At 37.2% G+C, this 14,832-nt stretch overlaps 1 protein-coding gene across 1 annotated transcript; it reads left to right on the top strand.

Annotated features, from left to right (window-relative positions):
• Positions 1 to 232: 232 nt before the first annotated feature.
• LOC144635652 (sperm receptor for egg jelly-like) lies at positions 233 to 14,086 on the top strand. Its single transcript, XM_078494734.1, has 15 exons — positions 233 to 276; positions 2,171 to 2,219; positions 4,994 to 5,102; positions 5,380 to 5,696; positions 5,964 to 6,105; positions 6,705 to 6,814; positions 7,162 to 7,220; positions 7,749 to 7,909; positions 8,612 to 9,338; positions 9,724 to 10,339; positions 10,833 to 11,000; positions 11,625 to 11,744; positions 12,355 to 12,543; positions 12,793 to 13,032; positions 13,352 to 14,086. Exons 3-15 carry the CDS (start codon positions 5,033 to 5,035, stop codon positions 14,084 to 14,086), a joined length of 3,654 nt encoding a protein of 1,217 aa, XP_078350860.1. The 5' UTR covers positions 233 to 276; positions 2,171 to 2,219; positions 4,994 to 5,032.
• The last annotated feature ends 746 nt before the right edge of the window (positions 14,087 to 14,832 follow it).

Below are 14,832 nucleotides of genomic sequence, written 5' to 3' on the forward strand. Positions count from 1 at the left end.
ATTTAACCCCTATCCTGTTCAGAAGGTTCATAAGCGAACTGCACTTCTGTATACAAATGGGGTAAGAAACACTTAAATCCAGCCAATATTACAGGAGAATAGCTTAAAGATTACCTTTAATTAAGAAGTAAAAGGCAAACCAGACAAATGGTTAAATAAAACGTTTTTCGATGTGACGTCACATGATTGCTTTTCAACTTGTACTTGGCATTGAAATAAGTCGAAAGATTATTATCAACATAAAAGGAGTAAAACAAGATGCCTCGGTAGAACCAGGTATGTTTTAACAAAAATCCTTAGCAATTCAAGCCAAAATTATTTAGACAACCGCATCTTTTTAAAACTTTGAGTTAATACAAAGTTCTCGTGTTTTAAAGAAGGTTTATCTATTCTTAATGTTACCACTTAGTCGCGAATTCCGATATGTGATGTAGTCGCAGCGTGCATCGATCAACAATACCTTCAAGATTCAGGTGCATAGTTTGTTTCTTAACCACCTTTTTAACCCACATGAAGAATTCCTTTGGCAGTAATGGATGGTCGTCATTGATTTGGTTTGGGATCTATTAACGAAAATTGAAAAAAGAAGAACTCATGAACAAAACGGCGAAAATGGCCAGAAACACAGATTTTAATTAAAAATTTCAATTTGGAAAACAATCAGAAAGTTTATAGCGAGCTTTCTAACGAAAAGTTCCTCTGCGTAGAATTCCTCCATAGTGAAAGGAATATAGCTTGCAAAACTTGGTGTGCACTTCCGTATACTATGTTCCATAAAAGTGTGAAAGAAGTAAGATAACGGAATATTAAGCAGACAAGATGTTAATCTAGATGTCGAATTTTGGCACTGGTTATACCGTTGGAAAATTGATGTTACGTTTTTAAATTTATTCACATAAATTATAGGGTATGCATGTTTAATCAGTGATTTGTTGATGATGGCATCGCTATCACAGCTTTTCATAGGTGGCTCCCGCTAAAAGTCCTTTTATGATTTTCAAATTGTGTTATACGCATCAGAAAGCTTTAAAAAGAAATGTTTGCCAAGCTGGATGCGCCAACGGGAAGCAATCAGTTTAAAGGGATAATTTGTATGACTTTTTAATTTTTAATTTTTGTCGTCGGGAATCGTCGGGTGCATGTAAAATAGTTCCAACATAATATAAATTTTAATTGTAAAACAACAAAGTCGTAGGAATAAGAGCATGATGTTTTTTGACAACCAGTTAGGTAAATCTCTTATTTGTATCTTGCTGGATATTTTTTTTATGACAGTTAACGTTAGGTAAAATTATAACACATCAATGACATGAAAACTCGCGGTTAGTATCTAAATAACTAAATGAAAACATAAAAATATGTTATTGTTAGAATTCGAGATAGGACAGTGAAATTTTTCTCGATAATGTTTTTAATTTTAACAACGCTTATAGGCGGGCAGTGACAAACTAAGCTAAGAATGGTCCCACAAGGGAGCTAATATAAAAAGACTTATTTGAAAAAACTGTTGACTAGAACCGGGTTTTTGTTTATTCTGTTGCTCCCATCAGTGAACTCAACCGATTAGTTGAGTCATTGCCGGGTTTAGACTGGGCTTTGATGAATGCATGGGGTCTCAAAATTAATGTGAACATTAAAACAGCGGGGTTTTTTCGTAGACACTGCTTGGCGGTCGGTTCACGCAATTCATTTATGTTATGTAATCTGGAGGGAAACAACTAGAAGCTTTAAGAGTTATGACATGTTTGTCATAACAGTTTGCAGGGGATGTGTATAGACTGAAAAGAGAAAAGTCTTCTGCATTCACTTTACATTTGTTCAAACTCTTTGAGCATTGCATGGCATTGCATTGTACTGACATATTTGACGGACAAGTAGACGGACACCAAAGGACTTTGAAGCACGTTTAGTGAATAGTATACCAAGTTTGAAATACCTGTTAAAGTAATTCCAGCGGATTTGCATAGCGAAAGTATAAATTAAGAAATGTGAGGAAGGAATAAAAAATGGTAAGCCAATCTCGGCACAATGTAAGCTGAATGCAATGCATACAAATTGCACTGAATTGCACAAGCGTTCCGTTTTCACCAAACTGATCCTTGTTTGCCATTAGGAGATATTTAAATATCTTTTTTTGTATTATCACGTTGGTTGTATGCTTATTTTACAGTCTAGGGGCAAGTTCCGGGGAGCAACAAAAAGTCCGGAACGTTGAAAAGGTGAGAACAGGTCAAATACTGTCAACAAACATGTTAGATATTTAATGCGCAAGTATTGACAAATTGGTTTAATGGCTGGATTTATCTAGATTCATAAAAAGTCTGAGATGTGTTATGGATCCAGATAAATATAGAGAATGGTCCGTATTTATCTTAAAATACGTGTCGTATTTCCCGTATTCAGACGTATTTTGCGTATTCCAAGAAAATAAATCTACCCAATTATTTGAATTAATTTATGTTACTTTAAGCGATGCTTGTAAATGATCTAAATAGAATACATAAGCACGTTTGAAATTGTTTTCTATCTTAAATCATCTGATTTTTCCGAAATGATCTAAGGAAGAGACATCCAATTGCACATATTGATAATAAGGTATTGTTATAATTATTTCATGGCGGCAGCACTCATGTTTCAGGAAATTTTGTGAAATAACAACAATTGTGTGAAAGCGGGTCTCTTTTCTCGTTGACAATTTTTTGAACGATAGCCGCCATAAAGCAAATTGTTTTGTTTTGTTTTTACCAGAAAGATCTACGGCATTAAATCGTTGAGAATATTGGCATTTTTTTGGCAAGTTATCCTTTCCAAATGTCACAAAACCTCAAATTACCAACATTTCTTCGACAAACGGCTTTCCTCTTAAATTTTTTATCAGTTTGGTAATATTATTTTGTCTGTAACCAGCAACATTTATCAGTCCTACTTAAATTTTTGGACTTCTACGCATATTTCTTTTTAATAAGTGACTTTTACAGTTTTTAGGCCAAAATTCACCCTCCCCAGGAAAATTAAGGTTTAGTTTTCTTTTATCTCAGGCCAGGTTGGATTTGTTTACATTGATGATTTTTATTCAGACAAGGTAGCTCGACACTTGCCAATATAATATTTATTTTCGTATCAATAATGTTTATACCGTTTAAATTAGGGAGCACTGATAGGAAAGGCCTGTAGTAACTCTTTAAATCGTGCTAAAATGTAGTTGTGACGTTTTTAACAAAAAAGTGCCCTTCAAAGTTTTGTTTTGCTAAACGTTTTAAGTCAAACGAAACCAAAGTAAAAATGCTGAAATTGGAGTCAGGGATAGGCATAACAAAGTTTTTTAACTGGTCTGACACTGACTGTAATTTGAAACCGATGAAGACCGAAGATGTTCGGGCGAAACATCTTATTTTAGTTTTCTGAACGTTGAATATAACGTTCAGCATTTGTCAGACCAATGTCAGACCAGTTAAAAAACTTTGTGAAACCAAAGAAGCTCAAACGCATGTAAGACTTGCAACCACCTATGGCTCCGTGCCTGAAACGTCAAATTTTAATTTCTATTCAGACTCATTTCTCTTCATATTCATTACACCAATTGTTTTACTAACACAACTTCGTGGGGAAATTAACCGCTTTAGGGTAAAAAATATACTTCGCAGTTTCGACTTTACATTATATCCAAATACAACGAACTGCTACCGGCCATAAATTCCTACTGAATGCATTGAATGACCACGGCTTTGTTTACGTATGCAACGCACGGTTACCCAACAATAACCTGTATAAAACGAACGGCGAAATACATTAGACGCATATTTCTTCTTAATCTTACTCCTTTGAGACAAGTACAATTATATAAGCGTCAATGTGATTTTCAAAGTATTCCGTATGCAGGCGTACAGAGATTATTCTAAGCATTTTTTAAAGTGAGATAGAGACACAAATCCACTATGCGAGTATTTCAAGCAATATGATACAGAGCTTATAAAAAGTTGAGAAGAAAACTGTTAAATTTTGTTTTTGTGCACGCCCGTAAGTTTGTATTTATATATCCACTGTTTTGAAAATAGCAATTAAAAAAAGGGTTAAAGAAACTTGAACCTGCTTGACACCTTTAAACAGAAGGCAAGTACAAGCGACTCTGAACAAAGGATAAATATTGTAATTGCAGTGCAATTAACGAGTGACGATTTTACGATTATATGCGACGCTCGACGTTTATTGCCATTTTTTCCTCATCTCGATTGATTAACTTGCAAAGCAAATTGAATCCAGACAGTGTAGAAAGTTAAAATTGAATGCAAAAATAGAAATAGCATCTTTGTACATCTATCGTTATTAAAAAGTAATTGCATGATTTTGTTTATCTTGCAGTTTGGAAAAAATAAGCGTACACACGCAAATTTAGGCTGTTTAAAAATAACTGGTACTTATGTATTCTAAATTGCACTCGAAATCATATACCTATACAAGATGTTTTAATGACCACATGATTGTTGGACTGACTACGACGTTTTAGTTGATTTTGATTAACGTAAATTGCACTATGTGCACAGAGCATTTGAACACAAACATATGAAAAAATGCGCTATCATTATCATTGACGCTGTTAAAAAAAATAATAACCTACACTAAAAAACACACATACAATCGAACTGTTCGGGCTCGCCTTGAATGTTGCGTGCCCGTCAGTCTAACCGTTTATTCAAAGTAACGACGAAGTTCTCACTAGATTTTCATTTTACTAATGACATCAACAATTTCATTGCCAAGTGTTCCTATTGCGTTTTAGTAATTTTCCACCCTTAATAATCCCTGATTGATCTCATAAGAATAAAGTGAGCTTCTTAGTAAGGTAGACAAAACGCACCGCGACTCTCCACTCTTAAAAGGGTTTTTCACTTGGAGTGGTTATTCATCAGTAATCAGTTGATATGGGAGTGGCAAAGAAAAGTGTCTCCACAGTTAGAACGGCTTAAGCAACTGCCCTACGTTTCATCCTGTTTAGGTCCCGTTTGGAAAAGAGTTGAAGCAGTTTGGCCAAATTATGATGTATATCGTATTGTTATTGATTCTGGCGCTTACTTGCCACGGTGATGGACAACAGAACTGTTCAAGTGAGTATGGAATACAGCAAAAATGATGTAAACAATAAAGATGGTAAATTTTAAGCGCGGTGATAATTAATGAAGAAGAATTGTTCAACGATGGCACGAGCAAGGGGCAAAGAAAAAAATCTCACCACGAGTCTCTCGTAGCTCAATTGGTTATAGCGCCCAACCGGTATCTGAGAGGCCATGGGTTCGTTTCCCGTCGGGAACTCAGAATTTTTCTATGTCCCATGCTCGTGTCATTGTTGAACAATTCTTCTTCATTCCGTTTTGCCGTCAACAGGTGAATGCAGCAAAGCACTTGGCATGGAAGACAACAGAATTAAAAACTCTCAGATCATTGGAGGATTTGCGTATAACGGCGACTATGCTAACTTTGGCTCCCAGAATGCTCGACTACATAATTCTCGTGGTTTCAAGGCTAATCCGACTTTTCCTCCATCGTCTAACGTGATAGAAATTCAGTTTGGAGAGGAAATGGTCGTGACTGCCATAGCAACCCAAGGATATGCAAGTGAATGGGTTACAAGCTTCAATTTGTTTTATAGCGATCCTCTAGGCAATCAGCAGTCAGTTAAAGACGTTAATGGAGAGCAGCTGGTAAGAATAAAAAATGTTTTCTTGCGTGTATATGTTGCAGGTCAATTTAATTTAGCTTTATTTATTCTTTTCCTTTAGAACTCAATAACGTTTTAACGAAAGTTATTCAGAAGGAACGTCTATTTTTGCACATGTTTTTATTGTATCAATGCAGCATGAGTTTATTCGTTATCTCGTTATTCCTATAATGTGCAGAAAATTTGCTATAATGTAAGCCTAAAGATGAAAACAAATACATTTGTTTACGGAGGCTTATCTTTCTTTCAGATATTTCTTGGAAATACAGATAGCGACACGGTAAAACAAAATTCTTTACCAATCCCTGTGCTCGCGTCTTCCGTATTTATATTACCACTTACTGTACATCAAAACGTTGGCTTGAGGATGGAGTTTTACGGTTGCAAAGGAGGTATACATTTTGTTTGGTTATTTTAATTGTTGTGAATGAGAGGCATAACCATAGGTAATAGAGGGAAATGGTTGTGAATCCCGGCATTGGTTTTTGTTCGCTGTTTGGAGATTGACGGTGCACAAAACCTGACAAAATAGAATAGGTGGTTACGTGTGTTCATGCAACTAACCAATAGAAACATCGCCATTCCGTAACTCATGTATAGTGTATGAGCGCACAACAAAAGATGTGCACTGTCGTGGACCTTCTAACCTAAATCTTGGCCTTTTGCTGGCCAATTTGATGCTTGCCGGGCTTCCAAACTAAACCCTTTCCCTCCATTAACTTAAAGCAAATCATGCAGGGTTTTCTTTGCTGAGTCTCTGGGTAATGACACTCCATCTCCTGCCTACACCTACACCTACACCACCACCGCCATCACCACCACTTTTTTCATGTTTAACACTTCAAATTTACCGATGTGACTTTCTATCTGAAGTGTTGCTGAGATATCAAGCGAAAGGCCTTTGTGGGTCTCGAGGGCCTGTTTTCTTTGCTGATATTTCTTGTTGTCGTTTGGATGTGATTTCCGCTTTTTTTTTTCTTTACAATTTCAGGCCATTATTTTATTGTCTGGCTGATGCTGAAAGAGACTTTCTTCACTGTGGCGTACACAGATACATTAAATTACGAATATCAAGACGCCATTGCTAACACCTTGGATGAGGTTTGTTCATGATAACGATAACGTTAATTCTACAGAACATTTTTTTTACAAATTTGGCAATAATATTTATCAGTCATTTTTTTTAAGTATTCGGAACGACACAAAACTGGCAAATCTGTAATACATCCATGGCCGCCTGCACAATATGTTGAACAAGGACCCGCAATATCAATTTCAGTACTAACCATGACGTCATTTCCCTGAAAAAAAATTAAAGAACGTAGACTCGTACACCTTCGATAGTGGCATGTGCCGACTTTCCTTCGCCCAATGCAGAAAGCTACGTGCCTGTTGCAGCCTTGAATTTTCCTTAACGTGTAACTCATGTTCCCTCTTTGTACAATCAGGTTAATAGAATTCTTGCTACAACGTGGGGATTTCTGCACGCCCATGTACGAGAATTAAGGTGAGTGAGACTTAGACCCAAGAAGGTCTTCTTGTTCTAACGATAGACACCAAACGACCGTCATGAGGTTGCAGCCAAAACACCTCAGTTTTAATGGACATGCTCTATTTAGCAATTTGCTGATTTTTGTATACAATAATAGCATGGGCAGATGGATATATTTAAACAGATCTTAGCTGATTATTGTCTTTAGGTACCTTCTAATTATTATTTAAAAGGCTAAGAAATGGATAGAACTTTAAAAGAGAAAAAACCGAACGTTTTCGACTTGAATTATGTGATCACCAGGGTAAAAACGAATGACCGTCCGCAGATGCATTGTTTGTTTACTAGTAGAAAAAGTTATGTTTTTAAAAGTTTTTGCCTTGTTAATGTAAATAATCAGTTATTTTAATCAAAAACGAACATTATCGACATCTTTTTGTTTGTTCTTCATTTCTGCTCGTTTGGATGTTTTTATGTCCTATTCGCTTATCTCCGTGGTTTTCCTTCATATGTAAGTCATACAGTTATAGACGTTTTTTGCAGCCCACAGAAGTCACCATCGCTTTCTACAGTAGTCACCGCGATAGTAGAGATCCATTGTTTGAGGTCAAGCGAGCAGGCCTTGTTGACGAAGCTCAACTCTGTGGTGGAAAACAACAATGAAGGAATATTTGACCCTGGGTTCATTAAATTTCAGTATCCAAGTAAGTAAAAGATCAAATGAAATGTCCTATTTTTTTACAATCAACTGTAAAGTAATACAAAAGCTACTGTTAGTACAACAACATAAAATGATGATCAAGGGGGGTAATAGTTTGAACTGTCAACCGTTAATCGAAAGAGAGTTTCAAAAGGGCCAAGAGTTTAGGGCTTAAATCGCTGTATAAAAATCTATTCGTCAAATAAAAAATGCTATTCATTTAAAATACCAGCCGCCAAAGCAAAAGCCTTTTCTCCACTGATCCCCTTTTTAGTATAATTTTTGATTACATAAGCGCAATACCAGTGCTTGTATAAAAGGAGCGCAAAAACACCTTATCGCAGGTGTAACGTTGGTTTCAATGCTACGCGAATTTATTATAAGTGCTATGTCTGGAACCTGTGCAATCAAGTTTTAAAAGTTCAGGCTGACACCTGTGGGGTACCATTTTGGCATTTGTATTCCCTGCATTTATCATAATACTGTATAAATATAATGGCTTAACCTTTCATTCTTGATCTTGTCTTCTATTTGGGCAAGATAGAAGACCTTTCAGTTTAAAATTATTGTTACATAACTTGTTTGAAAATCAAATACAATTGTGTTACAAAGTTTAGTGTTACCTAGGTGGTTTTAAAATAAGAACAACAGGCCATGAAAGACTTAATTAAGTACCAAAAAACTCAAACATCCCTTTTTTCCGCAGAACGATGTAAATGCCCACCGCCTAAGGCTACGTTAAAACTTAGTAAGAGGATGAAAAATGCGGAAGAACTTTTTCTTTCAAAGATATTCATGAGACTTCCACTTCAACTAGAACACTCTTGTCCACCTACCACAGCCATAGTCTACTCCTGGAAGCTCTCAAAAATAGACAAAGAAACAGGCTTTTTTGGACCGTTGCTAGAATGGGGGCGAAAGAAAACATTTGTTCTGCCTTTACGTATGGTTGGCATTGGTTATGCTTATATCCAATGTCAAGTAGAACTTTCTGGCGAGGTTGGCTCTATGGCTTTCGACCATGGCTATATAAGAATTGTTCGCGATCCACTCGTGGCCATAATTACTGACACAACTGAATCGAGAACTCAAATCATGCTAAGCGCGGGAAAATCGTATGATGCTGGGCGAAAGTGGTCTGGGACAAAAGGCTTGCAATTCACTTGGTTTTGTAGACTAGAAGATGAGGCGTTCTTAAACATAACTGAGCGGTACGTAGTCGACGAGCCGTTTGGCAGACCTAAGAGTGACAGAGGATGTTTTGGGTTTGGACCAGGGAGGCTCACTTCCGAAGATGATGTTTTAGTGTTGCACGTGACGGAAATGGTGAAAAGTAAGAAATATATCTTCAAGCTTGTTGTCAACAAAGGAGACAGAAATGCAAGTGCTGTCTACGAGTTTGCAGTGAAGCCACTTGTGACGATCTTTGTAAGGTTAGAATATATAATTTCAGCCGTTAAAATGCATGGTGCAGTTATGCCATACCAAACAATAAAAATCTCAGGAAACAAAAATTGAACTTTGCATACTAACACTATAATTTCGCCAGATCAACACGAAACATCTGTATGCAGATACTTTTGAAAGAAGTAATGCTTCTTAAAAGCTAGTTCTTTGAGGGGGAAAGAGTTGACTGTTGATTGTTGATTGTTCTTGTCAGAAATTATAATTTTGCAGGTTACTTAGTCTCAGACTATAGTTTAGCCTTACATTAAGAAAATACAACACGTCATATCTTATGCAGAAGATTTTGTCTTTTTCAACACCCTTTTACGTTATAAATCTAGTAACTGTATTTTCTACTGTCATTTTTATCAGATGCCTCTCAAATTGTGGTAAAAAAGTCAGCCCGCAAGACAGATTACTACTGGAGGCGTTTTGCCAAGGAGAAGCGTGCGGCAACATTTCGAAATACGATTGGAGTTTGCATTTAATTAACCAATCAGGAAACGACTTGTCTGTCTCACAAGTCAGTCATGTTAAAATTTATCCGCAAATGAACAGCCAACGTTTGTTAATCAACGACATTTCCAATTTACAAGACGACACGATTAGAAACATTCATTACGCGGCTAAAGCTGGAGTTCAATTGAACGATGGTGAGGGGTTCAATGGAAACTTTTCTTTTGTTGTGAACTCGCCTCCAAAAAGGGTAGCTCCAGATGCTAGCTGTCACGTTGTGCCAACAGAAGGTGAGGCTATCTCAACAGATTTCTTGATCACGTGTTCCGGATGGCATGACGCAGATAAACCGCTGACCTATGAGTTCAGATACCAGGACAAATATGGTATGGTTATGATTCAAGTCGGAAGTTTAAACAATGTGACTACAAAACTTCCGGTGGGAGAGGCCGCTGAGGATTATGCGCTCGTGTTGGAAGCGTTGGTGGGAGACTCTTATAAGGATTTCACAGGAACCCGACTGTTAGTCAAGGTACATGAAGAAACGTGAGAAGAAAATATAACCTTGTACTGGAGTTAGGGAGCCAGTTTTTATTTTTTATCTTCTGGATAAAGCCTATTCAACTAAGTAGGGGAAATGCAGAATGCTCGCTCTGTTTCTAACCGTTTATTATTTTAACAATAATGAAACTTAAAAATGTTTCCAAAAATTGTGCCATAGTTGTAATTTTGTCATTAATTAAATATTTCCTTCTTTTGAATTTCATTTTCATCGAGCTTGTAATAATTACCATGTTGTTTCTAACCGTTAAAAACGTTTGATGTCATGTTTTTATGGAAGCACCACCCTAAACAGGCCCTGTTGTTTGTTTCTTGTCTTGTTTTCTTCATTAAGAAGACAAGTAACAAACACCATGGCCTGTTTAGAGTGATGCTTCCATCAAGAAATGACATCAAACGTTTTTTAGTTTAGAAACAACCTGGTAGCGCTTTTATGAACACGGTTCTTATTTCCGCTATTCCAGGTACGCCCTCCGAAGCTCTCCGATTTTAATGATGGATTTGTTAACAAGCAGCTCAACGTGATTCGAGATTTGGTGCAGGTTGGAGATGCTGACCGAGCAACCGAACTTGCCTTTATGTTAATGTCCACTGTGAAGGACTTTCAGGACGAATCATTTGACAGCAAGTCGGTAAGTGCATTGCTTTATTTTGAGCCAAAGGCATTGACAGTAAATAAAATATAAAAGATTACTCTCACTATTATTTTTTTAAATCGAAAAAGGCTCTTCCCCATACCGATTATAAACAGGCCTAATTGTGACAGAAAAGTTTAAAAGCACGGGGGAAAGCTATGATAAAAAACAATAGTCTGTGGGCGAAGCCGTTGTGTATATACACTAGGTGCTTCTTCAATTAAGACGCTAATAACTTACGAAATGGAAAGCTTCTAGGGTCATTATAAACTTTTCCAGATACATGTATTAGTTCTGTAACCTTTGTATAGAAAAATGCTGACCCACCAAAATATATCCCAAACATAGCTTCCCTCGACAAATTTGTTCTATCCATTAACAGGTTTATGGGCACTAATAAAATTACCAGACAGTTGCCCTTTTACTCTAGATCCCAAGTGACGAACTATTTTTTGTATCTGCATAACGCAGACTGAATGAAAAGAGGCATATAGGGCCATATCAACAGGTGTTAAATGCATAACGCAAAAATAACTTACAACCCACCAATTCTCGTATCCCCTTTTTTCATTCCTGTATGCGTCCGTCAATCGTCAGTCTGTTTGATTATATTTGTTTCAGAGCGCCATCTTGCACGACATGAAAGGTATCAAAGTCAAAAGTGTTGTTCATGTAACAAAAGTTGCCGCTGTTGTTGTCTGGGCGACCGAAAACAGTCAGTCCGTTTCCCTATCGTTGCAGGTATATTTGAATTGTCAGTCTCTCTTCCTTTAGAGACATCAAGGATATTATACTATATAAAGCAATGTATTATGCAAGCTTGCAAAAATTCTGCGAGGGAAGGCACGTCGCCCTTTCATCTCTGTTTTTGATACAGCCTTTGTACGACCTTTTAGTAAATTACGGTTTTTCGCTTTACTAAGGCCAGCAAAGAGCCTTACATAAATTTACTGCAAGGTGCGGGTTTCAATGTACTATGGTTACATCTGTTGCTCGTTCTTCTTGTTAACATTTTTGTCACAACATCATAATAGAGTTAACTTTATATCTGATCCCTCGGAAAAGAAAGTTACGGTAGCTTTATTTCCTGTCGACTCTCCAGTCGACTGTATGTTATGTAATGATAATGTAATGATAACGGTAGCCCAGTTTGGGACACTAATTATTATTAGAGACACTGGCCTTCCTCTCGATAACATATCCGGGGATTCTGGGGACAAGATTTAATTGTTCTCATCACAAGCAGTCGTTTTGAACTTGTTCAAAGATACACGCAGCCTGTTAAATTCATGGATTTGCAAACGACCATTTTTATACTTATGATTTATATGTATATGCTTTGATTAAATAGGCAGACGCGTTTTCTCTTTTGAGTGAAGCCACTGATTTCATGGCGTCTCAATCCTCGTCAAACAGTACCCATGATGCCAAAGTTGCTAAGAATGCCAGCTCCGTTCTTCTAAACAGCATTGGAAGTCTTTTACGAATCTCCTCACAAGATGCTAGTGTAGAAACAAAGGATGATTTTAGAAAGGAAAGCGTAAGTAGAATTTCAGTTCTCAAGATTTTAAAAATCCAAACAGTTATTTCTGTAATGGTCCCCAGAAATAAACCAGTGTACAACGATCCGACTCTGCGAAAATAGATTTTTGGCCCCATTTTATGGAATCTATTTTATTGCCCCCATGTTATGCTGACTTAAAAGTTGAAGCGTTCTTATGCCTTAAGCTCATCATTGCCTCGATTAAAGCCGTCGATAGTTATCCTTTGTTCTTACTTCGTACCGCAGGGAAGAGAGAACACCATAAAGACACTTGAATTGGTGAGGAAGGTCAGCAAGGTTCTTTCTTCTAAAAGCCCCACAAACCAACGGAAGACTGTAATTAATTCTAACTTTGTGGACATCGTGATCTATAAAGACAAGCCAGAAGATCTCAGTGGGCGGAATATCAGCGAGGGAGGCGCTGACCTTGTTATACCTGATTCAAAGAATATATTTCCAAACACTAACGAAAGTGTTACACTGCAGGTATACTTATTAGTTGCTTTTGACTTAACTGGTGCTTTCCAATAGTTGTTGTCTGGTTTTTGGTTTAGTCAGCCTTCTTGTGACATTATTTTCTTCTTCACTAGAAGGAGTATGTTTTGTGTTTCGTTCTTTTGTTCACTTGTTTGTAGGTTTGGGAGTTGTGGCCCAATAAGACTATTATAATTAGGGTAAACGATATATATACTTACAATCAGTCCAGGAGCTTGGTCATGTATATTTCGGCAACTATATATTGTCCAAGCCATTGATTTTTATTCTTATCTTAGTAAAAAAAATTACCTCTCGGTTTGCATTTCAGCTTATGGCATTTAAGGATAATCCCTACACATGGGATAAGACCGCATTGAGTATCCGTTCAACTGTTATTGATGTCACTCTAAGAACCAGCGAGGGCGTGGAGGTAGAGATCAATAACCTCAGCAAACCATTAGGACTGCACATTCCCAACAAGCACCAAGACTTAGAACCCAAGAAGCAACCACGACACTTGTTCTTACAACCTGGAGTCATTAGGTATCACACTCTTGTTATCCCTTCAAACGAGCACCGTGTGTCTTTAAGAGTCAAGAGCGTCGAAAGTCAACAGTTGGCTGTTTATTTCGGACTGGGATTCAAACCAAATGCTAACAACTATAGTTCCATGGTCAACTTACCAGATTTATCATCCTGTCAAAATAACTCTACTGACAAATTATTCAACTGTAATGACGACATTCACTCTGCCAATCTTATTGGTTATGATCCAGGCCTATACTATGTCGGAATAACACTGATTTCTCCAGCGGCTAGGTTGCGAAGATCTTGCACTGGTACTGGCAGACGGAGAAAGAGATCATGTGTCGAAGTTAAGGATCCACCAACCACCCCACCCCCAACTCCTTTGATTGTTACTCCGCAGTATAATGCGAAAACCGACGCAAACTACACATTTTCTGTAACCATGGGAGCATGCCTCTACTGGTCGGAAAAGGAAGAGAAATGGTCGAGCAAAGGATGTAAGGTAGGCATTCCCTATAATTATTTATCGAAATAATGTTTTGTTTTTAAATCGTGGTAAAAATAACCCTCAATTGCCATTTTCGTGTTAATCATTGGTATACATTGAAGGATTCGCTATATTCACTGCGGGATTGCGGGATTATCAGTGTTCGAGAGCAACAATTCAAATTTACTTGAAACTTGGCTAAAAGCCTCTTTGTCGCCTATGGGAAACTATGGTCAACAACGTTCGTCGTTCACAAAAATGGTTGTAATGAGTTTAACGTACAGCTCTTCTCAGCGATGGCTCCAACGAATCGTGAAAGTGAAAAAAAAAAAAACATTCGAATTCGCACTCTGTGGTTATTCTCTATGTGGGAGTAGCTCGCTAGTAGTAAACTGTTGAAACAGTATTTATTGGTCAAGCAGTTAGAAAAATTGTCATTTGAAAATACATATGAAAAACCTTACATCAAACTTAGGAGACAATCAATTTAAATACTGGAACATATATATTATTTTATACCATGCCATAGAAAATACAGCCAATCAGAATACAGGAAAGCCGTTGTATATTCGACGGTATTCAACCCAACCTTCCCATCGTGCGCTGCGATTGTATTCTCGACGAAATTTAGAAGGCGTATTTTCTATGGCATGGTATAAAATAGTTACACAACACTTTCTCGTGGTATAATATGGAATATCCCACTTGTCACTTGTATTTTCTTGGTATACACACTCGCCTAAAGGCTCGTGTGTATACCGAAAAAATACAAGTGACTCGTGGGATATTCCATA

This window comes from Oculina patagonica, chromosome 13 (genome assembly GCF_052425735.1).
Source record: "Oculina patagonica isolate OP01 chromosome 13, crgOcupat, whole genome shotgun sequence".
In the NCBI taxonomy this organism is placed as follows: domain Eukaryota; kingdom Metazoa; phylum Cnidaria; class Anthozoa; order Scleractinia; family Oculinidae; genus Oculina; species Oculina patagonica.

What these genes read in the sequence shown, in the direction of transcription:
- LOC144635652 (XM_078494734.1), top strand. Translation starts at nt 5,033, where the DNA reads ATGATGTATATCGTATTGTTATTGATTCTGGCGCTTACTTGCCACGGT. An exon ending in TGGACAACAGAACTGTTCAA is followed by an intron (nt 5,103 to 5,379) that starts GTGAGTATGGAA and finishes TGCCGTCAACAG; the next exon opens with GTGAATGCAGCAAAGCACTT. An exon ending in AATCATTTGACAGCAAGTCG is followed by an intron (nt 11,001 to 11,624) that starts GTAAGTGCATTG and finishes TATTTGTTTCAG; the next exon opens with AGCGCCATCTTGCACGACAT.